Source organism: Eptesicus fuscus, chromosome 11, assembly GCF_027574615.1.
Source record: "Eptesicus fuscus isolate TK198812 chromosome 11, DD_ASM_mEF_20220401, whole genome shotgun sequence".
Classification (NCBI taxonomy): Eukaryota; Metazoa; Chordata; class Mammalia; order Chiroptera; family Vespertilionidae; genus Eptesicus; species Eptesicus fuscus.
This window is the reverse complement of record NC_072483.1, coordinates 53765896-53792687: the sequence shown is the minus strand read 5'-3', so window position 1 is coordinate 53792687 and position 26792 is coordinate 53765896. Positions and strand designations below refer to the sequence as shown.

The 26792-nt window shown below is 38.5% G+C and overlaps 2 protein-coding genes across 7 annotated transcripts in view; one reads left to right on the top strand and one right to left on the bottom strand.

Annotated features, from left to right (window-relative positions):
• The window catches only part of PLEKHA3 (pleckstrin homology domain containing A3), a 33078-nt gene extending 21298 nt beyond the window's left edge, over positions 1-11780 (bottom strand). The window contains exons 1-4 of one of the 2 annotated variants that reach the window (XM_054723100.1): positions 11391-11780; positions 7590-7706; positions 3388-3543; positions 445-581 (exon numbers count right to left, since the gene is read on the bottom strand). In XM_054723100.1, coding sequence (XP_054579075.1) covers positions 445-581; positions 3388-3543; positions 7590-7706; positions 11391-11430 — 450 coding nt within the window. In that variant the 5' untranslated portion in view covers positions 11431-11780. The remainder of the gene's footprint in view (positions 1-444; positions 582-3387; positions 3544-7589; positions 7707-11390) is intronic. The other variant, XM_054723101.1, reaches the window with a different exon arrangement.
• A 2399-nt stretch (positions 11781-14179) lies between these two features.
• FKBP7 (FKBP prolyl isomerase 7) lies at positions 14180-24721 on the top strand. 5 transcript variants are annotated; one of them, XM_008138511.3, is made up of 4 exons: positions 14180-14493; positions 16192-16343; positions 20602-20735; positions 24396-24721. In XM_008138511.3, exons 1-4 carry the CDS (start codon positions 14285-14287, stop codon positions 24555-24557), a joined length of 657 nt encoding a protein of 218 aa, XP_008136733.2. In that variant the 5' UTR covers positions 14180-14284; the 3' UTR covers positions 24558-24721. The 5 variants fall into 5 exon arrangements, 3 of the variants coding, with proteins under 3 accessions (XP_008136733.2, XP_027996684.2, XP_054579429.1); XR_008557513.1 differs by lacking the exon at positions 24396-24721 and adding an exon at positions 19598-19712 and having other exon boundaries at positions 14192-14493; positions 20605-20690; XR_008557512.1 differs by lacking the exon at positions 24396-24721 and adding an exon at positions 19598-19712 and having other exon boundaries at positions 14192-14493; positions 20602-20685.
• Positions 24722-26792: the final 2071 nt, after the last annotated feature.

Here is a 26792-nt window from a genome sequence, read left to right as displayed (position 1 = left end):
GATTCATACATGACTATGTACACTCATACACTACCTTATAATCAAGTACTGACTAGGACATCTGACTAGGTTATGGTCAAATCTATTTAAAATACATACATTAGAAAATTAAAGCCATACATGAATAATAATTACCTATCTCTCAGGCAAACAATGTATGAAATTAGATTCCAAGAAAAAAATAAGTTTTTTATATTGAAAAAACCGTGTACAGAATTTATCTTAGATAAACCTAACCTAAATGGAATTTTGTAACTATCTGAATTCCAAAGGTGATCAGAGCAGTGGAAACTCTGGAGAATTACTTAGTGGCAGACACCATTCATGTCTGCCCCAGGCCCATTCTCTGATTTCTTCCTTGGTAGAATAAAAACTCCCAATTTTTCTGAAGACAGCAAAGTACTGCAAAGCATAATCAGATATAAAGGGATATCCCTGTTATACCTCTATGCTGGGAGATGAATGATTCTCGTCATGGTGAACAAATTCTTGAATCGTATGAACTTGCTGCATTAAAAGGTCACAGTAGAGGCGAAGTTCAGACATTTTGGTTTTCAGAGATTCGCTGGTTTCACTTATTTCTAAAAGGAACATATATAAACATTCAATTAGATCATTTTCATATTTTGGGGGCAAAGCAATAAAATGGAATCATTTAAAAAGCAAGACAGTGGCTCTCTCTGCGAAGCATGCCGTGCCTTTCCCCACCCTCTGCTTCCCCCAGCGTGTTCTCTTTTCAGGAGCATACCCAAGCCTCCCCTCCCCCTTTTTTCTCTCAAGGCTCTTATCTAACTCCCTCTTCTAAACTCCAAGGGCCCTTCAACTACCTCAGTAACTTTCTAAATAAACTTTCCCTTATAATTTCAATTCCTGGGCTCTGAATTCTTTCAAGCTGAACTCAAGGCCAGCTCAACTCATCTCTAAGGCCTCGTGCCACTTTTCTGCTGCTAGCCTGTGTCTGATGGCCCTTTCCTGCCGCCTGGGTAAGGTCCCTCAAAAACATGCTTGTGCCTTCCTTCTCCAGGCAGGCATCCTTCCAGCCTTTCTCCACCTCCTTTCCCCAGCATGCTCCCTCTCTTTTATGCTCTCTCTCTTTTCTGTGCACCCTTCTCTCTTTTCTGGAGCACACCCGCACCTCCCTCTTTCATCTCTCATGGCACCTATCTTTCTCCTAAGCAGGGTTTTTTTAAAAGTAAGACAATAAATACAAATATCTGTAGTGTGAGACCTTGGAAATAGGATACAAATACTGTAAGGAAACACCTTCTCCTAAGATTAATGGGAAAAAATTGGCAGTCATATGTCTAACATGAAGTTTGGGTAGATTAATTCCCAGAGACAGGGTGATGACCACTGAATGTCTTATACAAGATATTTCCATTCCATCACTCATCTTTCATTGAAAAATGCTTACATTTTTCTTTTGTGAATTGGCTTTTCTTGTCCTTAACTCATTTTTCCAGTTCTGATGTTTGGGTTTTTCTCTTAATAATATATAAACTGGAAATTTATAAAATTTCTTATACACTAAATGTAGCCCTCTTTCACCTGTCCTTTATAGTCTAAAATACATTTCAAGATCTGTCAGTTCTGTTTTATTGTATATTTTGGCATAAAAATATTTTTAGTTTTTATGTTGTTAAAACTATTTTACATAAACATACATTTATTTTTATTTTTTGGTCTTTTCATTGCTTTATTTACATATTACATTATTTTCAGAATTTTTTAATTAAGAGCTCACTTTCTTTAGTTTAATATATCCGGACATATTAAACATCTAGCCATAATCTCAGCCACTCACTTACCAATGCCTTCTAAACTAGAGGAATAAGCAGCAGAGGAAGGAGTAAAATACACATAACAGATCCTGGTGCTTCTGCATCCCTGAGTCAGCGGCACTGCTTTGTGGTACTAGCCACAGAGCTACTCTAGCTGGAGTAGACCAAAGAGCTCTAGCTGCCCACTTAACCTAACCTCCTACTCAAATTTAAGCCCATTCCTTCTTTTTAATTATAGTAAAATATGTTACTATTTTAATCATTTTTAAATATACAGTGTGCTGGCATTAATTATATTCATGTTACCATATAACCACTACTCCCATCCGCCTCCAAAACTTTTTCATCTTCTCCAGCCAAAACTCTGTACACATTAAATACTAACTCCCCATTCTCCCCTCCCCTGGCCCCTAGAAAACACCTTTCTACTTTCTGTTTCTATGAATTTGACTACTCTAGATACTCCATATTAAGTGCAGTCATACAATATTTATCCTTCTGTGACTAGTTAATTTCACTTAGCATAATATTTTAAAGATTCACCCATGTTGTAGTGAGTGTCAAAATTGCCTTCCTTTTTAAGGCCGAACAATATTCCATTGTGTGTATATGTCATACTATGTTTATCCCTCATCTGTCTATAAACATTTGGGTTGTTCCCACCTTTCATTCCTTCTTATCCTACCCTTAGCCATACTCTTTCCATGATGTTCTTTTCATATATCCATAATTTAGTTGCTTTCACTAATTTAGATAACTTCTATTGTTTTTAATTATAAAAGTAATATAAGGTCAATGAAGAATTTTGGAAAATCAAAAATATAGAAAAGAAAAATTGAACAACTACAACCTCACTACCAAGATACAAATACTATTGTTATTTTCACATTATATCTGCATATAATTGAATACCATAAATTATTTGCTTTGCTTTTGATTTTTATTTAGTCCTTTTAAATTGACAATATATGTACACAATAAAGTCAAAAGGTATACAGTGAAAAGTGAGTCTTCTTCCCACAAATTCCCTTTCCAAAGGTAACAACTTTATCAGTTCTTATCTATTTTTGCTGAGCTGTCCAATGAATGGATATATAATGTTGAATCCTGTTTTTTCAATTATTATTTAACCTTGGGCATTGCCTCACATCATTAAAATTCCTTGTAAACATTTTACTGCCTATATATCAGCCTATGTAAGCACTATACAATTTAAACCAGTCCCCTGAATTCAAACCTTTGCATTGTTTACAATTCTTTTTTTATTTTTATTTTAGAGAGGAAATGAGAGGGAGAGAAAGAGATAGAAAGATCAATGATGAGAGAGAATCACTGATAGGCTGCCTCCCGCATGCCCACTACTGCGAGCCCGCAACCCAGGCATGTGCCCTTGACTGGAATCGAACCCGGAACCCTTCAGTCTGCAGGCCGACGCTCTATCCACTGAGCCAAACCAGCTAGGGCTACAATTTTTTTTTACTTTGATGAACATCTATGCACATAAATCTTCTACATTTCTGATTATGTCTTTGGGATAGATTACTATAAGTGAACATGACAATTTATATTTGTGTTAAGAAAATATTCTTACTGCAAGGGAAGTTACCTTTTTCTTTTTTAGTCCTAGTGTCAGTCAAACAGGCTTTGGAGCTCCCCAGAGCAACCAGCCACCTTTGTCTTTCAGCTGCATTGACCGCCTTCATGTAGAAATGCTGCTCTCCTGGAATGATTAATTCCATTCTTGTGTTGTCTGCTGAATGGACTATGATGATAAACAAAGGAGAAATACAGTCATGGAATTAAGTAAGTTGGGGAGAATCAAAGCATCACTCTTACACAGTATTAGATGTTTCAGACACCTAAAACAACAAACTATGACTTAAGATGCAGGCAGTGCTGCTCCCTAAGGGGCTACCCTCCAAACTGCCATTCTCACATCTACCCCAGCTGGCAGTGGTGCCAGGCAAAAGAGAAAACACCAAAAATTAACTACTAAATATAGTATGTACTGAGAAGTGAGAACGAAGAACTCCCTCCCTTGGGGCCAACTGTACTACCCTAAATACACATGCATTATTATACTTATCACTCAGTTTTTACTAAGTTCTTTGAAAGCAGAGTCTGTGTTTTTGGTATCCCCCAAGCCTAGGATAGTGCCTGGCATACAGATGAAGCAAAACAAATGGTAACTATGGCCATGTTGTCCTCAAGTAATGGGCACATCATAATCACTTGGAAGGCAAGAGTATTTTGAAGATCTTTTCCCCTCCATCCTTTTCCTCTTCTCCTACACAGCCCACCTTGATGCTCTGACAAAAGAGAGCTCATCAAGAATTATGCTGAGTCAATCCTAACTCTTGTAAGACTAAATTTGTCTTAGATTGTCATTAATCACAAGTATTTACTCAGTTCAGAGCAGTGATGATAGAGAAGATAGAGCAAGAGAAAAAAGAAGTCTTTGCTTTAATAGAGGTGATAATTTAACCAAGGAACCAAACTGACACTAAAAATAATGAAGACATCTAAATGTTGAACTCCTTGATACGGAGACTTCATGTGTAATTATAATGAGAGAAAGATAAGAAAAGACAGAAAATGAAAAAGGCTTCAAGAAGAGGGATTTGATGATAGCAGGACTGGCTTAAAACTGAAACAGAAAAACTGCATGAGAAAAGTTCTAGATGAGGAACTAAATATAATATGTACTGAGAATATCAGGAGACAGGTCTAAATGGAGCATTGTGTTATATTACCAAGTAATGATATTCATGAATGGACAAATGATCAGTCATGGGTACAAAAGATTTCTAGTCTTGGATAAAATTATTGAAATCCCAAAGCTCCAAGGATAATTCTTTTTTGCTACTTGCTAATACTAGAAAAAAACCCAATAGCTACCTTAAAAGAAAATAATGTTTTAATTTCTGATGATGTTTCTACAAAATGAAACTAAAGTAAGATGACTCATTTTTAAACATACCAGAATTTATGTATCTGTCAAGTAGTCACCTGAGAAAGCAACAAAGTTAAGAACAATGCTTCTAATACACCAAATTCTCGGAAACATGGACAAGACCTCTATATGTAACATTACAAAACATTGAGAGAAATTAAAACCCTAATTAAATATAGGAATATACCACACTAATGGATCAGAAGATTCAATATTGTCAAGAATATAATCCTCCCCAAATTGATCTACAGATTCAATGCAATTCCAATCAAAATTCCAACAAATATTTGTGGAAATTTACAAACAGATTCTAAGATATAAAAGAAAATGCAAAGGACCAATTATAAGTAAGATAAAAGGCAGTCTAGAAAAAGACCCATCCACACATATATGGTCACTCACTTTGTGACAAAGATGTCCCTACAGTGCAGTGGGTGAAAGGTTACTCTTTTCAGTAAGTTGTGCTCAGCCATCTGAGGGTAAAAAACAATGAATCTTGACCCCTATCTGAGACCATATATAAAAATAAATTTTAATCCAACACAAACCTAATATAAACCTAAATATAAACAGTAAAACAATAAAGCTTCAAGAAGGTAACAGAGGATTTCTTTAGTGGGACATAAAAATTTCTAATAATAAAACTAATTAACCGAATTTTATTAAGAACGTGTGCTCATCAAAAGATACCAATAACAGAATAAACATGCAAACTACAGAGTGAGAGAATACCTTTGCAATATAAAAAAAATCATCAGACTATATAAAGAACTCTTACAGAGCAACATGAAAAATAGTCCAGTTTAGAAATTGGTCCAAAGAAACGAAAAGGGACTTCAGACAAGGATGTTCAAATGGCTAATTATATCTGAAAAAATACTCAACATCATTATTTATTGAAGAAACCTGTAGGAGACAGCCAATCAATGTTCTTTCTCATCAATGTTTCTCTCTCTCCCTTTCCCTTCCTCTCTCTCTCTCTAAAAAAAAAAAAAATCAATAAAAATGTTTGAAAAAAAGAAAGAAGCCAGACACAGAAGAAAATACTGATTTATAAATGTTCTAAAAACCTATTTGTGGTGATAAAGTCAGATTAATAGTTACCTTTTAGAGGAATTAGGGACTGAGGGGACATAATAATTTCCCAGCATTTGGGATGAGGATAATATTCTAATTCTTGATCTGGATGGTGGTTATACAAGCTTATTCACTTTGTAAACATTCTTCAAGTTGAGTATTTAAGATTTGTGTTCTTTTCTATGAGTATATTATTCTTTAATAAAATGATTACTTTAAACAGAAAACAACGCAACAAAAATGTTGCAAAGGCTTAAAAACATTTGGAATTGCCTTAGAATTCTGCCACTAATAGTCTTTTAAAATCCTCAAGGTTGGCAAATTTTTTTAAACTTTGAAGATATTTTGATTTCTGATTCTCATCAAATCTCATTTGGAAATGAATCTGGGGAATGAGATGAGATAAAACCATCACTCTGCCCTAACCAGTTTGGCTCAGTGGATAGAGCGTCGGCCTGTGGACTGAAGGGTCCCAGGTTCGATTCCGGTCAAGGGCATGTACCTTGGTTGCGGGCACATCCCCAGTGAGGGGTGTGCAGGAGGCAGCTGATTGATGTCTCTCTCATGGATGTTTCTAACTCTCTATCCCTCTCCCTTCCTCTCTGTAAAAAATCAATAAAAGATCTTTAAAAAAAAAACAAAACCATCACTCTTTAAAAAGATAAAAACTTATGCTTTGAACATGCTTTTCTTGTGTGATTTATAAAAATAAAATAAAAAAGCAAAATTAATCTCACATATTTCAGGGATTATGCAAGTAACAATACACCAGACTGGTGATTCTATATCTTATATAGCCATGACTCCCTGAAGGAGTTTAACATTCACTCTTCTAGAGCTCGTTTTTCCTTCAGTTCTCTTAAAGAATTCAATACTTTTCACTATCATTTTGCTTGATCTCTCCTACCTACCTACCTCCATCCTACACACCCCAAACACACACACAAAAGAACCAATGGTCCATAAAATGTTCCTTCATGAAAATTACAGCATTTATTGCTTTATTTCTCCCATTTTAGAAGAACACAGTATGGAAGGGGGAAGGGTCATTTTACAGTAGAGAAATCTGACAAACTCTGCCTCTGCCAGGTGGTCAGGGTTAACATTAAGAGTGACATTTCATGCTCTGTGTCTGCTCAAGAGTGACATGTCATGTTGATAGTACCCACTCTTGATATGATGAGAATGGCACTGTACCTCTGTGATTTTCCTCCTAAAACCCATAATCCCAGCCTAATCATAGGAAAAACATCAAATTTCAATAGAGGGGCTTCCTACAATATTCCTGACCAGTATTCCTTAAAACTCTAAAGATCACCAAAAAAGAAAGAAAAGAAAAACATCTCTACTCAGAAGAGCTTATCTTCGATTCAGCCAAGAACCATTTTATGACTCTGACTTAATACTTTATCAAAAACCTACAGAGCTTCTTTAGAATTCAGCTTTCAATCTTCACAATGCCTTTCTACAAGAATGAAGAGAACACTTGCAGACTCAGCATGGACACTTAAGTGGCATCCACAAGAAATTATTTTTCAAATCCATATTGGAAGATGTGCACTAGTACTTTAAAATTCAATTCAAAGTATGTTCATAGACAGAAATATCAAAAACTATGCTTAACAATGCTAAGTGCCACTCCTGAATGCTAAGGAAATAAAGGGTATTAGAAGATCCCTACTTAGTTAGAAATGCTTTTTTCCCATTTTTTGGAGTATGCTGCAGAACCCTTTACTTACCTTTACCTAACTTCCTCTTAATTCCATATATTCACTTACCTTTAATTTCACAAACTGCCATCTTTATACTTCCTTTGCTGCCTTTGCAAACATCATCTTGTGAATCATAGTAGGACAATATTCCATTATCTAAAACAAACCAACGGGGCTGCCAACCTACAAAATCATAAATAATGAAAAGTTAATAAAAAATTACTTTCATCACTTAGAAAACTATGATTTCAAAACTTACCATCCATGTTATGTATTGGCTCTAAAATAACATTCTGACAATGAATTTTTTAAATGACAAGCCCTGCCCAAAATGTTCTGGCATCAATCTCCACTTTGTTGGGAGAGATTTCTGAGGAAATGTCTAGATCAGCATAAATATGGGGAGTAATACCTTTATTCTGGCTCACTACTTTCTCATTAACAACCCATAAGGCTCATCCTCAAATACAGCCCTACACTGGGTGCAACATAAATGCCCCCTTCTTCCAAAAGGGAACAGAGTTGGGTTATGATATAATGGGGGGATGGTGCCGGGGGAGAAGACCTAGATTCTAGACTCAGCTCTACTACAATTCTTTAGCTGGGTAACCTGGGACAAATCTTTTCATTTCAATAAATATCAAAAATGCCAAGTCTCAAGAGTGGACTGAACAAGAAGGCCCCTCAGTTGCCATCTAGCTCTCTAATTCTACAATGTGACCTCCCCTACTCTTATAAAATATGTTTCCTAAGCAAGCTCCCTTGCATACAGTGAGTGCTGCTGGATGAATTCCAGTCTCTTACACAGAAGCTGCACACCCTGTGGTGAGCATGGATTCCCAACCACCCCTCTCTCCTTGCTCTGCTGCTGCACAACTCTGGCAGAAATGCTAGAAACTACAATCCTTCATTTAATTAGTATTTATTCAGAGACTAGAGCACACAACTATCACTAACAAGAAGTTGGGGATGAGGGTGATGGCCTTCCTCAGAGCTCAGCTCCCACTCTTACAAGCCAAACTCAGTGTTCTCTGAAATCTTATTAAGCATGCTACTAGTTTTTAACAGTTCACTGATTAGTAGCATGGTGACCATGTAGGAGGCAATGTGACTGTACCTGTTCTTTCTGTGACTATTAAATCATACTTCAGCCTGCTCATTTTGGACATCGCCTGCTATATAATTACTCAACTCCATTTTTCCAGGGCCAAATTGTACTAAGATAATGACAGATGGGGGAAGTTGTTCTTCATCCTATACAGACCCAGGATATACCTAGCCAAAAACTTTTACCTGTAACACTTTTGAAATGACAATGCTGAGTCATCATAAAAAGGTTAAATTTCACAGCAGGGAATGTCATAATACAGTTCAGAGCGATGGATATTCCCCAAAAAAGTTTTAATGCTTGGATAATTCTTTTTATGAAACACTATATTCCCTAATGAGGCCTAGCAAATTAGAAAGTACGTTCTTTTGGTACTTGAACTCTATCTTATTCATCACTACATTCCCAGCACCTTCCTAGAATGGTGCCTGGTACAGACAGGTACTAACAAAAAACTGTATTGCTCAAGTGACTGATTGAATGAATGATTAAATACCAGAAAAGTGAGACAGTGCATGTTATCCATGAGCATAGGTAAGGAGTATATTCATGAGTATGTTGTATTAAACATACATAGAAATAATAAAAACATTATCTTTCCAGACACTAATTCACCTTGGCAAACAAATTGTAAGCAGTGTGAAAATACACTCCACCCCAGGCCCCGTGTGATTCTGTAAGCTTGCAATATTGTGATTCAATGTCTTTAAAACAAATACTGAGAAAAAGGATTCACTTAAAATTAATAGCAACTTGAAAAGTAGGCATGGTTAATTAATCGAAGACTCCTCTTTCTCTTCACACCTTTTGAAGAAATACTTAATAAAACATCTCTAATTGATTCACACATTTATGAAATAGAGAGCTACATCTGTGAAAAAGACTCATAGGTATTCTCTCTTTCAAATTCTTTTTTTAAAAAAACACATTCTTTTTATGTCAAACTGCCAAATGTTACTGAAATCCTTATTCTCTACAAAGGATTCTCAAAGAACGCTGTCAATGAACTGGAAGGTTCTTTAAAGATCACTTAGTATGAACAGCTATTCATCCTTCTGACCTAAGATGAACTAAAATTAATAATCAGCATACCATTGAGCCAAATTTAAATTTTAAAAATGGAATTCTTCCAAAGATTTAATTTTATCAAGCTTCTACAAGTGCATACTAGCAGTTAATTTAAATGCTCTGCAATGACTGAAACCTTAAGCACAGTGGTTAAAACCTCAACCAGCTGGTGCTCAGTGCTATAGAAGATGGAAAGATAGCCAGCCACCAAGACCACATTTTGACACAAGAATAAATTATGACTCATCTCAGAAATCGCCCATTGCTCTGGGCTATGCATTAAGCAGTTTCTCCAAAAGACCTCCCAAGACACTGTACTTATAAACATCTGCAATGAGATGATCATTTGCATATCAAACCACAGAAGCTACTGTCTTAAAGTTAATACAATATCTCAACTGAACAGTATGAAAATGCTTAATAAAAATATTTCCTTTTTAAATGTTTCCTATTTATAGAAACAAACTGACATTTTAGTGTGAACAAAACATCCATCATAAATGATAAAGTATTTGCTGCTATAAATATGGCAGTAGCATTGTAATTAATAATAAAATAAAAAAAAGATGGGCAACTGTAGCTCAGTGCTTATGTCTCAAAATGTTTATGTGCAGACTGTGAGCAAAGTCGGGTGGACACAAGTGTACCATACAATTACCTACGGCTTACTACTTTTGGCAGAGTGAATACGTGGGCAACAAGTCAAGATTTGCCTACCACAATGGACCAAGAAATGTTTGCTACTTCATCTTATTTTAAACCCATTCCCCTTCCTGATTTGGTGAGATCACAGAATTCTGGACTCCAAGGCACCTTCAGGATAAACTATTTGATCACCCTGGCCTTGGATTGAGCTCTTGGGAGAATAAGTAACTTGTTCTTACTCTTGGATGATGGCAGAGATGGGACTAGAATTGAGACTTAAGACTCTTAATAAGCCAGGTTGTTGGTGTCATGGAAAAAGGCCTCCTTTCTACAAAAAAAAAACACAAAAAAACACCTAACTCTTTGGAGTTCTTTCTTGCAACCCACTTCATGGGTGAAACTGACTTGCCTCCTCCACTTCCGTACGTTGCACTTCCTTCCACGATTTCTCACACTTACCTGACATCCAAAATGTAAGGCTACCTCATTGACAACCAACCCCTAAGAGAACATTATCCAGGGACAGCTTCCAAAATAATGCTTCTATGTGCAAACTTCAACAAGAGAACTAGTCAAATACACCGTGTTGCTTAGGAAATGGAGGAGGGGAAAAAATGTATAGAAAACATTTCTTAAAATTAAATCTTGATCTTAAAGGGCGCATTCTGGTCTTCTACCCTGACAGCTCTATTAACAATATGCTGAACTGCCTGTGGATGAGGACAGAGATTGCAGCAGCACCTGGAGAGCCACTGAAATTGTTGGGGAAGCTACAGGAGGAAACAGTATTACCACACCGGCAAAGTGGGGGTCAGGTGCACCTCCCACCGTCCGGAAGGTGCGCCATCTGGAACCGTCTCCCTGCAGAGGCCGGAGGAGCTCTCACAGGGACACAGAAAGGGGTTAAGCCCGAGAATCTGAAGAGCCCATTCGCGGAGGGTCACCACGGGCGGGCGGACGGCGCCGGAGCCCCCGGCCTGCCTCCCCCGCCGCCGGCCCGGCTCAGCCCGCTCCCGCCCGCCGCCCCGGGCGCCCGCGCCGCAGACCTGTGAGATAGTTGGTCCACTTGTACAGAACGCCCTCCATGCTTCAGAGCCCGGCGCCGCGCATCCTCCTGGCCCGCCGGCCGCGGCGATGGGGTAGGCGCGCAGCCTGGACCGCCGCTCCCGGCGCCGGCCCCTCCCGGGCGGCCCCGCGGCACCGAGCCCCTCCGCCCGCGCGCGCCGGGACGTGGCGGCCCTCAGAGGCCGGGGCGACGGCCGCCGCGTGGAGCTCGGGCCCCGCGAGGCGCGGGCTCAGACATCCCCGGGCGAGCCTGCCTCGTGGCGGCGGCGGCGGCGGCGATCGTCACTGCGGGCCGGCCTCCCGCTCGCGTCCCGCGCCCCGGCTGCGCCCTCCGCGCCGGGCACTCCCTCCTCCCCGCCCGCCTTCCTGGCCCCCGGGCTCCCCGCTTGTTTCATTGACCCCGGCGTCTCTTTCACTTCCTGGTTGAAAGGGGCCGGCACGGCCCGGGAAACCCCTCCCCGGCGGCGCGGCTGGAGCGGCGGGCGCGGCCCGCTCGGCCCCGCGGCTCCCCCTGCGACTCCGGCCGGGCCGCCGGGCCCCTCTCCATCCCCCCCTCGGGCCCTCGGCTGGCTCCCCGCCCGGCCGCCCCGGGGGCCTAAGACTCCGGGCCGCCCCAGGACGAGCTCCCCAGAGGTTCTCAGCTTTTATATAACTGAGCCTCAGGTCCTTTCTGCTGGTTGTTTTTGTTGTTGTTGTTTTGGGGGGATGGGGGGGTCCAAGAAAATAAAAGATTTTCTATTTATGTTTCTTCACATTCAGGGAGTCCGACCAGCTGTGTCCCGGGAGGCAGGGGGCTACTGAGAGTCCTCGGCCAGGAATAGGCAGGGCTCCAGGGAATAGTCATCGGCGCACAATCCACCTTAGACAGCCACATCTTCATTTAGAAGATAAAACGTGGAATCAGTTTGGAGTTTGTTTTACTAAAACTGGGGGCTTTCCCCTAGCTTTTATGATCTTTAAAAATCCTGTTTGGAAATGATCATCATCTTACAGAATTGACAATAATTTTCAGGTTTATGGAATTCTGCAGGGTTTCAGCAAAGCGGATGTAACGTGCTCGGTGTCGTGGCTTTTCTTAGCATCACTGAGGTAGATACAAAAACATCTCCCCCTCCAGGACCTAATCCAGGCCTTAGCCTTTCCGGTAAAAAGTCTTTGGATATTCATCTGGAAATAAGGTGAATTGATGAATTGATACAGAGATGGATAGTTGGAGAAGTAATAAATCAACTATTGTTAAATGTTGATACAATCTGAGTGGTAGGTGTAAGCCCATGGTGATAGTAAAAGTCACCTTTTTCTGTCTGTTCGAACATGTTTCATTGTAAAATGTTGAGAGGTAAAGCTGGCTGTGTGTCAGGCTTCACTGAGTCCCTCATGCATATTGGCTGTGAGACTGGAACAAAACGCCCAATACTGACGGGACAGGAAGTCCTCCCCTTTCAGTAGTTGGATTTCCACTTCCTGTGGTTTCAGTTACCAGAGGCCAACCCCGGACTGAAAATATTAAATGGAAAATCCCAGAAATGAACAGTTCCTAAGTTTTCAGTTGTGCCCGTTCCGAGTAGCCTGATGAAGTCTGCTGACCTGCTCCCTCCTGCCAACACATGAACCATCTCTTTGTCCAGCACATCCAGGCTGTGGTACAGGACAAGATATTTCCAAAGAGAGAGAGAGAGAGATCACATTCACATAACTTTTATTGTAGTCTGTTGTTTTTCTTTTTATTTTTTTAAATATATTTTATTGGTTTTTTTACAGAGAGGAAGGGAAAGGGATGGAGAGTTAGAAACATCGATCAGCTGCCTCCTGCACACCCCCTACTGGGGACATGCCCTTGACCGGAATCGAACCTGGGACCTTTCAGTCCGCAGGCCGACACTCTATCCACTGAGCCAAACCGGTTTCGGCTGTAGTCTGTTGTTTTAATTGTTGTTTTATTTCTTACCGTGCTCATTTTATTAATTAAGCTTTATCATAGGTATGGATTATAGGGAAAAATATATATATAGGGTTCAATCCTAGCCTGCTTCAGACATCCACGGGGTCTTGGAACATATCCCCCGCAGGATAATGGGGTATGAGGATAAGAAGGGACCACTGTACCTCATTTTCTCCTCTTGTGATGTGAATAATTACCCATCTGGCAGAGTTGGTAAGAAAAGTGACACTGTGCACCTCTATAAGCCCTTAAATCAAGGGCGGCCCCAGGGGTGGGAGAAAGGGACGCAAACTCGCCGCCGTGAAGGGTCGCTGGAGTCCGCTCTGCGGTGGGGAGCCGGGCACTTCTGTTCACTCGCGACCAGGAGGCCTTCGGGTTGTGTGTGGCTTAGCCTGGAGCCTTCTAGGACACCCCGGAATACAACACCCCCCCCCCCATGCCCGCTAGTTCTCTTGGGGTCTGCAGAGAAGCCTTTTATGCCCAGAAATGACAACCATATCCTCTGACTACACCCCACCCGGGGCTGTTTTTTTTTTTTTTTTTTTTTTCGTCTTTTGCCGGTTTCATTTTAGGAAACGCTAGCTTTGCTACACGCACCCCGAGGAAACGGGCTGTAAAATCAGCGGAGCCAGCGAGGAGCGGTGCAAGTGATCCGTGTTGCCTTAGAGACCGATGACAGCCAGCCAAAGCGCCGGGTACCAGAGGGCCACCGCCCGCCTCTGACGGGCAAAATTCCACGGCTGAGCGTGCCGCAGGCGGGGTGCGGGGTGCGGGGTGGGGGGAAGGGGCAGGGCCCCGCGCCGCCCCACCCCGACCCTTTGTGACGTAAGGTAACGCTGCCACGCGTCGGAACTCGGCCGCCTGGAGGGCCACAGGGCGCGAGTGACACGCGGGAGGGAACGCAGCGGTCCTCTGGGGCCAACTCCAGGAATCATGCATTTCTTGCTCAGATCAACCGTTTTCTTTTGCGCGTGGGGCATTTTTACTGCCCAGGGGCAAAAGGAAGAGGGGCGCGCAGAGGAAGTGAAAATAGAAGTTGTGCATCGTCCAGAAAACTGTTCTAAGACAAGCAAGAAGGGAGACCTGTTAAATGCCCATTATGACGGCTTCCTGGCTAAAGATGGCACGAAATTCTACTGCAGGTAGGAAATGCAGCCAACAGCTGTCACGTCCACTCGCTGTGCGGAATCTAGCCTCTCTCCAGGATGCAGAAGCTTAATTGGTTGGTGGGGTGGTTGGTTGGTTCTTTTTTTTTTTTTTTTTAATATGTTTTATTGATTTTTTACAGAGAGGAAAGAGAGGGATAGAGAGTTAGAAACATCGATCAGCTGCCTCCTGCACACCCCCTGCTGGGGATGTGCCCGCAACCAAGGTACATGCCCTTGACCGGAATTGAACCTGGGACCCTTGAGTCCGCAGGCCAACGCTCTATCCACTGAGCCAAACCGGTTTCGGCGGTTGGTTGGTTCTTGTGTTTTAACAGTAAGAGTTGAGACTTTTATTCCTAAGGGGGAAATCAGACTAGATGCAGTAGTTCTCTATTAAGCTGAATATTACTTTTCTACGTTATTAAAAATGTTGGACCAAGAATTTATCAAAAAAAGACACTATGGCCCTGCTGGTGTGACTCAGTAGTTGAGCCTCGACCCATGAACTAGGAGGTCAAGGTTCAATTCCCGGCAGGGCAAAAGCCCAGGTTGCGGGTTGCGGGCTCGATCCTCAGTAGGGGGCATGTAGGAGGCAGCTGATCAATGATTCTCTCTCATCATTGATATTCCTATCTCTCTCCCTCTCCCTTCCTCTCTCTGGATCAATTAAAAATCAATACACGATGTCCGCACACACAGCCGACCATTCCCACTACCCTTGGGACTTACAGAAGTAAGTCAAGGCACTGTTTGAAAGGATGTTCACACTTTTCCTTTGCCAGCTGGCGTGTCTTTTCAGAGGGTGCGATAGGGTAGTTTAAGGGACTTTGCCTGGCCTTCAGAAGCACCATATTTACAGGCTAGGGGCCACTTTCCAACGGTCAGGAAGACACACAGCAGCTTTCCCTGGTGACTTCTGGGCTCTCTGTCCTCCACCTGACCCCGCATCCCATGACTGCCTACTCCGATTTAATTGAAGGCTTACTACTCAGAGGGAGAATGTCTTTTCTTCATCTGTACTATTACCTACAAAGATAGGAACCGGGAAAAGTTAGCTCTTTCTATTTAGAGGAAACTAGAGAAATTTAAGAAGACAGGGTACAAATTTTAAATAACTTTAAAATATTTATGTGGCTAAAACGGCACCATCATTTTTTAGAACAAACCCAAACAGGTTAATGTATTATTTAGACAAGTCATGCAGCTCGGTAGGGGCAGAAGACCCATTAAAAACGTTAACTGTTGAGTAGTTTTTGTAAAAACAACAAAAAGAAAATGAGATGACAAATCATACCTCATTCTGGCTATTATGAGGTAAGTTTGGGCCAAACACTCCACCAGGGGGTTCAGAATGAGTGACAGTATGGGGAAAGAGATGGTTAAAGAGGATCCAATTTTAATATAACTAAATGCCCAGCTGTATTTTTTTTTAATTCTCATCCAAGGCTATATTTATTAATTTTTAGATCGTGAGGAAGAGAGAGAGAGAAACATCAATGTGGGAGAGAAACATGGATCGGTTGCCTCCCTTATCACCCCAACCAGTATTGAACTCGCAGAGGAACAATGGTGTACAGAGGAACAATGCTCTAGCCAAATGAGCCACCCAGCCAGGGCGCCCAGTTGTTGTTTTTTTAGTTTGATTTCATTTTTCTTGAAATCAGCTTACCTAAACGTTGCTTTTTATTATAGCCGGACACAACATGAAGGCCACCCCAAATGGTTTGTTCTTGGTGTTGGGCAAGTCATAAAAGGCCTAGACATTGCTATGATGGATATGTGCCCTGGAGAGAAGCGAAAAGTGATAATACCCCCTTCATTTGCATATGGGAAGGAAGGCTATGGTAAGATGCTTTAATATTTATTCCTCGGTCTCAGAGAGATATTTGTACACCCATGTTCATAGCAGCACTATTCACAAAAACCAAAAAATAGAAATAACACGTGTTCTTTAACAGATGAATGGAGAAACAAACTGTGGTATTTACATACAATGGAATATTATACAACCTTAAAAGGGGAAGGAAATTCTGGCACATGCTATTTCATGGATGAACCTTGAGTACATTATGCTAAGTGAAATAAGCTAATCATCAAAAAACTAATGCTATATGATTCCACTTTAACTAGGTACCAAGAGTAGTCACATTCATTGAGAAAAAAGGAGAGGGTGGTTGTCAGAGCCTGGGGAGAGGGTGGAATAGGGAATTGTTGTTTAATGGGTATAGAGTTTCAATTTCGCAAGATGAAATAGTTCTAGAAATTGATTGTACAACAATGTGAATATAGTTAACACTACTGAAGTGTACACTTAAAATGGTTATACTGGTAAATTTTATGTTACATAAAATTAAATTAAAAATTTTCAATCTCTCAAAAAGTTCAAATAAAATTTAGAAATCATAGAGGAAATAATTACAGAACTATAGGGTACAATAAACTTTAGCTGTATCTAATCCAGTCCAGCCAGCCTCCTGTTTTTACATATAAAGAAAATACAACATTGTTCAAATACAGATCTCTGGCCAGAGTTGTTCTTCCCACACAGTGTTAGCTCTCATAATGATCATGTATATTCTATAAGCTCTACCTTTGTCATATTTGTTTTTAGCATAATGTTTATTTGTTTTTAATATAAATGTAAATGGCACATACCTTTGGGTAAGCAGTATCAAAGTCAAATCATAAAACTTGGGAAACTGAAACATATGATTTTGGAGTAAAAGGATAGCACTGGAACATGGTAAAAAGAACATCTGAAATAACTGTCAGTCACTACTACCCGAATTTAGGAGAAACCTTGAAATGTGAAAGAACTGAACTGCTAATATCTCACCTATTTTTAAATCCGAGTGTGAGATCTGAAAATCTAGGTAAGGCAGTAAAATAGGGAAAATGTTTGCAATATATATGAAAACTCCTAATAACAAATAATAAAAATTACCTACCCTTAGGAATACACAAGTTTATAAACAAGTGGCCCACTAGTAACAACAAAGAATACAAATAACCTTTAAATTTGTGAGAATACTAAATTTTATTCATAATTAAAGAAGGTGAAATTAAAACAATAGTAAGACCCATTTTATGTCTTTCCTAATCTGCAAAGACATACAAGTTGACAAAGGTATGGAAAAAAACTGTAGGCTCATGCATTATTGCCGGGAATGTAAATCATTCTAACTCTTTAGCAATTTCTATCAAAATTTAAAATGCATATTTTCTATGACCCAGTAGTTCCATTACTATGAATGTGCACAAAAGTATATGTAAAAGAATGTTCATTGCAGTCTTTTTGGTAGCAAAGACTGGAAACTACCTTAGTATACATCAGTAGGAAATCAGTTAAATAAATCCTGGTATATCTATAAAATGGATTATTGTTCAGCCAGTAAAAAGAAGCTGTGTACAATGCAGAAATGATTTCCTATCCTCAATGAGCTTATATGTACGAGGGAGAATCTCTCATATGCATCATGTATCTAGGTAGACTCTATCTGGAAAGATACACACATGCATCCGATGACATTAAGTGGTCCTGGAAAGGAGGCCTGAGGGTCAAGGGAGAGGAGATTTCTTCTCATTCTGTAATATATTGTACTGTTTAATTTTTTCACCGTGTGCATATATTAATTTTTACAAAATTAAATTTAAAAAAACACTAAAATTAAAAGCGGAGCAAATAGATAAATTTTAGAAATGGGCAGTCTGTCAGGGGGACAGTTTTGATATTTCATTCTCAATTAAGTCCTTGCTTCCTATTGCTGTGTAAGAATGTTAAAGAATCTTTAAAACCTCTTCATTCTATTTAGAGTCCTTTGTAACTCCACCTCTTTGAAATATTTAGTATATAATTAAAGTAATTAAAGATTAATTTTCTCCAATAAACTATTGTCATTAACTCTCAAATATTTCATTGAAATGTCATGCCCTCTTTGAGGCTGTTGGTTTACTCATTAAGAGTAGTGATTCCCTCGCCTCTTCTTCCCAGCAAGAGCAAGGGATCACTGCTCCAAACTGGATTGGAGGGAGGTTAGTGGTGCAAGTCAGACTCAGTCAGACTTAAAATTTCTCAAGAGACAGTTTCAGATGACTACAGCTTCATTTTCAATGCTTTTTACCAATCATTTGGTCCCAAGAAAATAGCTCCCACTGAACCATAATTTGTATATTCTATTTTTATTTTTATTTTTTAAATATATTTTTATTGATTTCAGAGTGGAAGAGAGGGATAGAAACATCAATGATGAGAGGGATCCATTGATTGGCTGCCTCCTGCATGTTGGACCGAGCCTGCAACCCAGGCACGTGCCCTTGGCCGGAATTGAACCCGGGACCCTTCGGTCCGCAGGCTGATGCTCTATCCACTGAGCCAAACCAGCCAGGGCTGTATATTCTATTTTTAATTGTAGAGGACACAATTAAAGAGAAATAAAAAATTTAAGATAAATAAAATTGAATGCAATACTTGTCCTAAAAATGTTGTCAAAGGTTGAAGCCAATTCTAGGCAATATAACAGGCGAAGTTTGCCTTTCAGTCTCTTTAATCTCATTTTCAGTTTCCCTTTCTTGTGTTTTGCCATTCGATGCCTCCACATTCTGCCTACTACCAGAGCACCTGCTTCCCCATCAGCCTACACCCACATCCCTCATCAATAGATGTTATCTAGTGCCCTATTACCTTAAGGCAAATGACTACTTAGTTTATTCTTTTTGTAAACTAATTTATGCTTGAATGACTATGCAAGCTGCCTAACCTATTAAACCAAAAACCCTTGCTGAGGAGATGTGGAAATTTGACTTGAAGTTGGTTCATATTCAATTTGAAGTGTCTCCAAAAAACATAAAAATAATGAATTTCACTAGCAATACCACCAACACTTTCATTTTACACATAGAGGAACCGAGGCCCAAACAAAAGTGTGTGTTGTTTAGAATGTAATTAACTGCAAGTTTACCTGCACTACAATAGCTCGGATTAGGTTATTTTAAAAGTTGCAGTGTAGACCATAAGTAACTGCTTAACAAAACTTCTTGATCAAATAAGCTTTTAAAAATAAGTGATTAAGAACTAACGTAAGTTATAACTTTGTTTTAGGTAGTACTTGAAGAAGTCTTTCTTCTGCACAATGTCCTTGCCTCATGTCACAGAACACCCCTGCATGTCTTGAAATGCATGTGACTTGTTTGTGCTTTAATTAACAGTACATGTGGTATGTATAGATTCTCCACATTAACTCCTATGTCTTTGATCTACTTCTCTAAACACAAGTAATTCTCTAGCAAATGCACATTTCTCTTCTTTATACTATAGTTTTTTGGCAAGAAAAAAAGAATTGGCAATATTTTCTATGTTTATAGTAGAATTGTTCAGAAACTTCAACCTGTAATTTTTTTTTCTTAAGAAATTTGAATTTGCATTTGGAATTTGTTTTTAATTATTGTTTTGTTATAAGAAGATTGTAACTGGATGGAATAGGAATGGGTTTTAAAAAGTGATCATAGAGTCAATCTCTAGCTCTTTTACTCTAAAATCAGGTAATAGGTGCTACTTTGGTTGGGATGGTCACATTAGTCATGTGATGCACAGGAAGATTCTTCTATGTCCTGGCTTTGAAATGACTGATGATGATCTCTCCTTTTGGCTGTAACTTTCAAATTCTTTGGAATATACGTATAAGCACTTTAGCAAGAAGTCTCTGGGTTTTGATTTTTATTAAAGAAATCACTGTTTTCTTAAAAGAACAAAATTAGCCATTTTAAAAATAAAGGGTAGTTGTCATTCATTCAACAAATGGTTGAGTGATAAGAATCAGGCATTCTGAGAGACTCTAGGACTATACCAGTGACACAAACCACCCACTGCCTCTTACCAAGTCATTTCTACAGGTTATTTTTATGAAATGAACATCTGCAATAGCCAAAGCCTACTTACTAAAATCATCTGTGATATCAGTTAATAGATTAACTTTATTAAGGAGATCTGAACACAATTTTTATAGATATAAAATAATATAATCATAATGCTGTAATGGCTACTTGTGAATAAATATTTGAGCATTATCTTCATGTAAGTTAAACTGTTAAAATTTATACTTTTAGCAGAAGGCAAGATTCCACCTGATGCAACATTGATTTTTGAGATTGAACTTTATGCTGTGACCAAAGGACCACGAAGTATTGAAACATTTAAACAGATAGACACAGACAATGACAGGCAACTCTCCAAGACCGAGGTAATTCAAACAGATTTCGTGTGTACAGCCTAATTTTTTATCACACTCTAAGTGCATTTTTGTTACAACTCTTATTTTTTTTACTTCTACTTAGAATGGACTGATTACTTAGCTTTTAATAGAAGAGCTGGTTACAAAAAATTGAAGCTCCAAGAAGAAAATAAGCTTTTTCAAAACAAAACTTAGTCATTCTGTTCAATTTCTTCTCTCCCTACAAGAGGGCCATTACAATACCATACTAATCTCTAGGAGGCATTTCCAGCATCTAGACTACAGGAGCAGATCTCTTTTAGGCAGCACTGTAGGAATGTCTAACAGGGCAAATAATTCCCACCTCATAGGATTGTGAGGATTACATGAGGTTATGAAAAAAGCTAGCAAGAATTTAAATTGTGTAGATTGGAAAGTTAGTAAACAGGGCCCAGGAGTTCAGCTACCTAGCTTCTGCATCCCAGTTAGTCTTATATATGAGTTGAGGAATTAATAAAGATCTTGTAATAATAATTTAGTTATAAACCCAGTAGTGTGTGACCTTGACAATATATGAGGTAGACACTATTGCCATCATCTCCATTTTATAGAAGGTGCAAATGACACTCAGACAGGTTAAGTAACTAGCTTAAGGCCACACAGCTCTAAGTGGCAAAACCAGACTGCAAACTCAGCAATCTGACTCCACTATCATGTTCTTCATCATGAGTCCACCCTGCCTTTTTCAGGGCCTTGACACCATGAATGTGTCAAGGCTAATGTTCATTTCATTGAAGGCTGGTGCCTTGTCTCCCCTCCCATTTGGAGGCAGTTTAACATGCATAACTCTTATCACTTAAATAATAAAAGGCAACTGGGATCCAGCCGGGTGTGGCTCAGCAGTTGAGCATAGGTAATATTCCCCTGTCAGGGAATATGTCCGGGTTGCCAGCTCAATCCCTAGAGTAGGAGGCATGCAGGAGGCAGCCTATAGCTGATTCTCTCTCATCATTGATGTTTCTATCTCTCTCCCTCTTCCTTCCTCTCTGAAATCAATAAAAATATATTTTAAAAAATAAGAAGCAGCAATCACTTAAAAAAAAAAAAAAAAAAAAGGCAACTGTGTCATTGATTCAAGGGATAAAAAAAGTAAGACCCGCCCTAACCGGTTTGGCTCAGTGGATAGAGTGTCGGCCTGCGGACTGGAGGGTCCCAGGTTAGATTCCAGGTCAAGGGCATGTACCTTGGTTGAGGGCACATACCCAGTAGGGAGTGTGCAGGAGGCAGCTGATCGATGTTTCTAACTCTCTATCCCTCTCCCTTCCTCTCTGTAAAAAATCAGTAAAATATATTTTTTTAAAAAGTAAGACCCTTTTCTGTTTCTTTTTCTCTTCCTTCTCCAGTTGTTTGCTCACCCTAATTCTACTTCCTCCTCCAAGATCTTAGTAAGGACTTTTTCCTGAAGCTCTTTGGTTGATCAATAACAGAAGAGGGATAAGAGAAGGGGAACATACCCCTTTCCTTAAGAGTATCGATTAGAGGCGTGGCAAACTGGTCCCGGTTCAATACTTTCTGTTGACTCATCACCCTTTTTAGAATGAACAGCAGCTGCAGATGAATTCACATAGTACTCAAGAGCTCAGCCTGTGCACACAGACCACTCAATATCACTTGTACACCACAGACACATTCTTCAGTATGAATACCCCTCAGAAGACCTTAGGGGATCTTCAATTCTTTTCTGGAAAATAAAAATAGAGATTGTCCAAAATAGAGACCTGCTTACCTACATTTTGCCCAGATTTGCCTACATTCTTGGGTATCAGGGATTAGCTGCATTATCACTAGATAGGTAAGAGTGATTTTAACATGCTTGATTTTCATAACAATCGCTATCTTTCCTTGACACCTGTAAACATGACTCTAATCTTCACATCAATCCTATAGTATAGATTCTATTTCCTTCCTTTTTTTTCAAATATATTTTTATTGATTCCTTTCTTTAACAGATGACAAAAGTGAAGTTCAGAGAGGTTAAATTATTTATCCAAGACCACACAACCAGTACATGGCAAAGCCTAGATTTCAAACATGAACTAAAATAAACTACTTTCCTTCATCATCAGAAAGATTTAGTCAGTTCTTCAGTATAAGTCAGGTGGGGGAGTAGGGGAATACAGCATTTTTAATAAATTACGAAGTGGAAATAGTATGGACCCCATTGCCAGCAAAATTATGCACTGCCTTTTTGTACCTCTTCACTGCAGTGTATTAGAAAAGTACATTTGGATAGTTGCCAATATTGATGAGGAAAATATATTTTATTTATGTAGAAACTGAGGAATATTTTATGCTATTTAAAATTCTTTATACCTACATAGGATTTCTAAGGCTCACTTGGAAGAAAATGTATCTTCATCATATAGGAGCAAAGTCCCATTTGAGAACAGTTGATAGATCCATTAGTCATTCTAACTAGAGTCTACCAGCTAAGGAATGAGTTTGGGATATGGATTGCTAAAAACCTCTCAGGCAGGCATCCTCAAACTACGGCCCGTGGGCCACATGCAGGTGTTTTTGCCATTTTGTTTTTTTACTTCAAAATAAGATATGTGCAGTGTGCATAGGAATTTGTTCATAGTTTTTTTTTTAAACTATAGTCTGGCTCTCCAACGGTCTGAGGGACAGTGAACTGGCCCCCTGTTTAAAAAGTTTGAGGACCCCTGCTCTCAGGTTTCAACTTTAGCCTTTACATATACTCTTGCCTCTATAATGCCCAGCTGAATGTTATTTCTAGATCATTGTGCATTGATTTCTTCAGTTATTATATATCAGCGCTTTCTAATGGAAATATAATTGAGTCCCACCACATCTTAAAAAAAAAAGAAACAGGTGAAATTAATTTTAATGATATGTTTTGTTTAACTCAGTATATCTAAAATATTACCATTTCACATTAAATCAACATAAAAATTACCAAGATATTTTTATTTTTTGTGTATTTTATCCTCAAAATTTGTTGTGTGTTTTATCCTCAAATAGCATATCTCATTTTTATTTAATCACACTTCAAGTGCTTAGTAGTTGTCTGTGGCTAGTAGCTGCTATGTTAGGCAGTGCTTTTAATAATGTCTTAGCTTAGAGAAATATCGTATTATATAGAGAAAAGGAAATACTTCAGAATACCTGTTCTTTATTTCACATTATTATTAGAGAGATTGTTGTAGTTTGCAGATTTGGAGGAGCTATTGAAACATAGAACAATTAAGAAAATTATATTTTAAAACCCGTGGTTAGTTTTATTGATTATGCAGCATATTTATTAATTTTAGAGATCATAGAAACGCCAATTTGTGTTTTATTCATTAATGGAAATCTTTAGTGAATTTCCTTTGATAATGTGGACAGTGTAGATTATTAGAAAGCATTTAGTTTCAACAAAATTCAATTCATATATTAATCTTTGAACATATACCACTAAACATCTATAAACTCAAGGGAAGATTGGTTTCTCTTCAGAGAATTGCTTCAAAGGTTAAAAAAATAAGACCTCAAACAGCTTTTTAAAATTTTATTTCACTTATTATAAGCATTCTTCCTTATGAGTTTCTTTATGAAACATTTCTTCAAAGTTACTAGAAATGTATTGTGAATTCTTCTTATTAATGAAATGTTATTTTGGCCCTCTAGATAGATCAGTACCTGAAAAAGGACTTTGAAAAAGATGATAAGCCACGTGACAAGTCATATCAGAATGCAGTTTTAGAAGATATTTTTAAGAAGAATGACCATGATGGTGATGGCTTCATTTCTCCCAAGGAATACAATGTATATCAGCATGATGAACTATAGCATATTTTTATTTCTCAATTTTCTTAGCTACTTACTGTACTTTATATATAAAACAAAGTCACTTTCTCCAAGTTGTATTTTCTACTTCACCCCATGAGAACATATTTTGATCTCCTCAATACATGTAACTTTGGAATAAATGTGAGGCTATTTTGCAAATTTAATTCTGTGAACATGAGTTGCAGAACCATGAAACTGACCTGTGTGTCCCAGTGGGCAATTTTCCCACTTCAAGAGATAGGAGGACATCTATAGAAAAATCTACAAAACTCTTCCCAACTCTAACCTAACAACATGTGCACATGTTGTAAGTAACCATTTTTTAATGTTTTAAATGTTAAAATGCCCATATTTTTAAATTTTTCAATAGGGACCAAGGAATTAACATTTCACTGTTTATACCTCTCATAGCATACGAGTAGGTAGTAGTATGTAAAAAGCATAGAACTGAAGAGTCTATTTTTGGTGTGCATGCAGGAAAATATAAGTTGTATAACCCTGTCTCTCAGAGAGCTTCAACATGGTCTCTGTACTTTTTGATGCAAGCTTCTGACTTTATATATTTGTTCCAATGGGGAATTGTTAAAGGTGTTTGATCAAATCGTGCCTCTTATAGCAGACATAATACAGTCTAGACTGCTCTGAGTCTTGTACTCCTTTAGACATCATGATAAATGTGCCACTCCTCTTCCTTCTCATAGGCTTTTATATCTACCATCCCTAACTTTTCGTCTTGATTTTAAATTGATGTCATGGTTTTTCTTAGTTTGCAGTTCCTTTTCTCTAGTATTTCTATCCTATGTCACTTCATTTCACAATGATTTTGTTATTAATTACGAATGAACATTACAAACTGACATGGCATCAAAATTTTGATAAATGTATAGAATTTATTTTACACATGAGGATACATGAGAATATCAAATGAGGATAGAAATGAGGATTCATAAATATCTCTCAGAACTATATGTTAAATGTTTTAAACATTTTCAAAGGAGAAAAAAAATAAACGTCCCATGGCAATTTTGTGTCATGGTCAAATCATGACATGGTACAACTTGTGGAGAAAAAGAGGTAAGAGATGCTGTAGATGCAGTTGGTACCAAAAAAAGGGCACATGTTTATTGGAACATGTAAGGTTTAGCCTACTGCATGTGTAGGAAGGAATGGTCAGGCAGTCAATAGCTCTGTTCAAAACAGGTGAGTTCAAAACAAAGCTTTTCCATGTTCTGAAACTTGCTCTTTCCAAACCACTGTATCTTTTAACCTCTTTCAATATACTTCCAGAAATTCTCTTAAAAGTGCAGGGATAACACAAAACCCACCAGATTAGTGGGTGTCACATAGGCATAGCACAAAGTTTGACACGTCATAAAACAAAACCATTTACTATTTTTTCTTTCCTGCCAATATTGCATCATTCCTCTGCCCAATTTTATAACTTCTCACTTGCTGAGTCAATTCTTTCATCTCTTTACTTTCTTCAGAAAAACCTGCTCAGTGGAAGTAAACTAAGTTGATAATATTATGCTTTGGTTTGGAAACTGCCCCCACTTTTTTTATATAAAAAAGTCACTAGACACTTGTTTGGTCTGTATCCTCATATTTGCATTTGAATTATATACTGTGTCTAAAATAAAATGCAGTGACAGAAGATATAAATGGAAATTATCAGACAATACAAACTATAATTCTAACCTTTCTGTCCCATTGTTTTCATACAAAGTGCTTTTAAACTTTTAAAAGATTATAGTTGATGTTAAATGAATACGGAGATTGATTCTGAAACTAATCACACTTAGTTAAAAAATAAAATTTTAATCATTCTACATGCTTATAGTGCACAAGTAGTTCGTATTTACATGACTGCATTACGCCTTCATAGGCATATACCTAGTAATGAGTGGTGTAATTATACACTGTGAGTTCTAGAATTTGAACATATTATTTTTGCAGTTATTTTCATAAGGATATATAGTAAATAATTTTAGGTTGTTTATGACAAATTTCAGATGTCTTACAGAGTAGATGAAAAAGATCTCTTAGAACTAAATATGTTAAATGTTTAAAATATTTTCAGGGGAGAAAAGAAATAAACATTTCCTAGTTGTCTTAACTTTAAAATGACAGCAGTGAGTTTTATAAAGCCAAAACTAGCGAGCATCTGTACATAGCAGCCCATTACTACTATCAGTCACCCTGTTAACTGTGTACACAATGCCCCACACTGAGCTC

Bases quoted from the DNA above. Each gene is read 5' to 3' on its own strand.
- FKBP7 (XM_008138511.3), top strand. From the start codon at position 14,285: ATGCATTTCTTGCTCAGATCAACCGTTTTCTTTTGCGCGTGGGGCATT. The intron at 14,494-16,191 runs GTAGGAAATGCA...TTTTTATTATAG, and splicing joins GGCACGAAATTCTACTGCAG to CCGGACACAACATGAAGGCC. The intron at 20,736-24,395 runs GTAATTCAAACA...TTGGCCCTCTAG, and splicing joins GGCAACTCTCCAAGACCGAG to ATAGATCAGTACCTGAAAAA.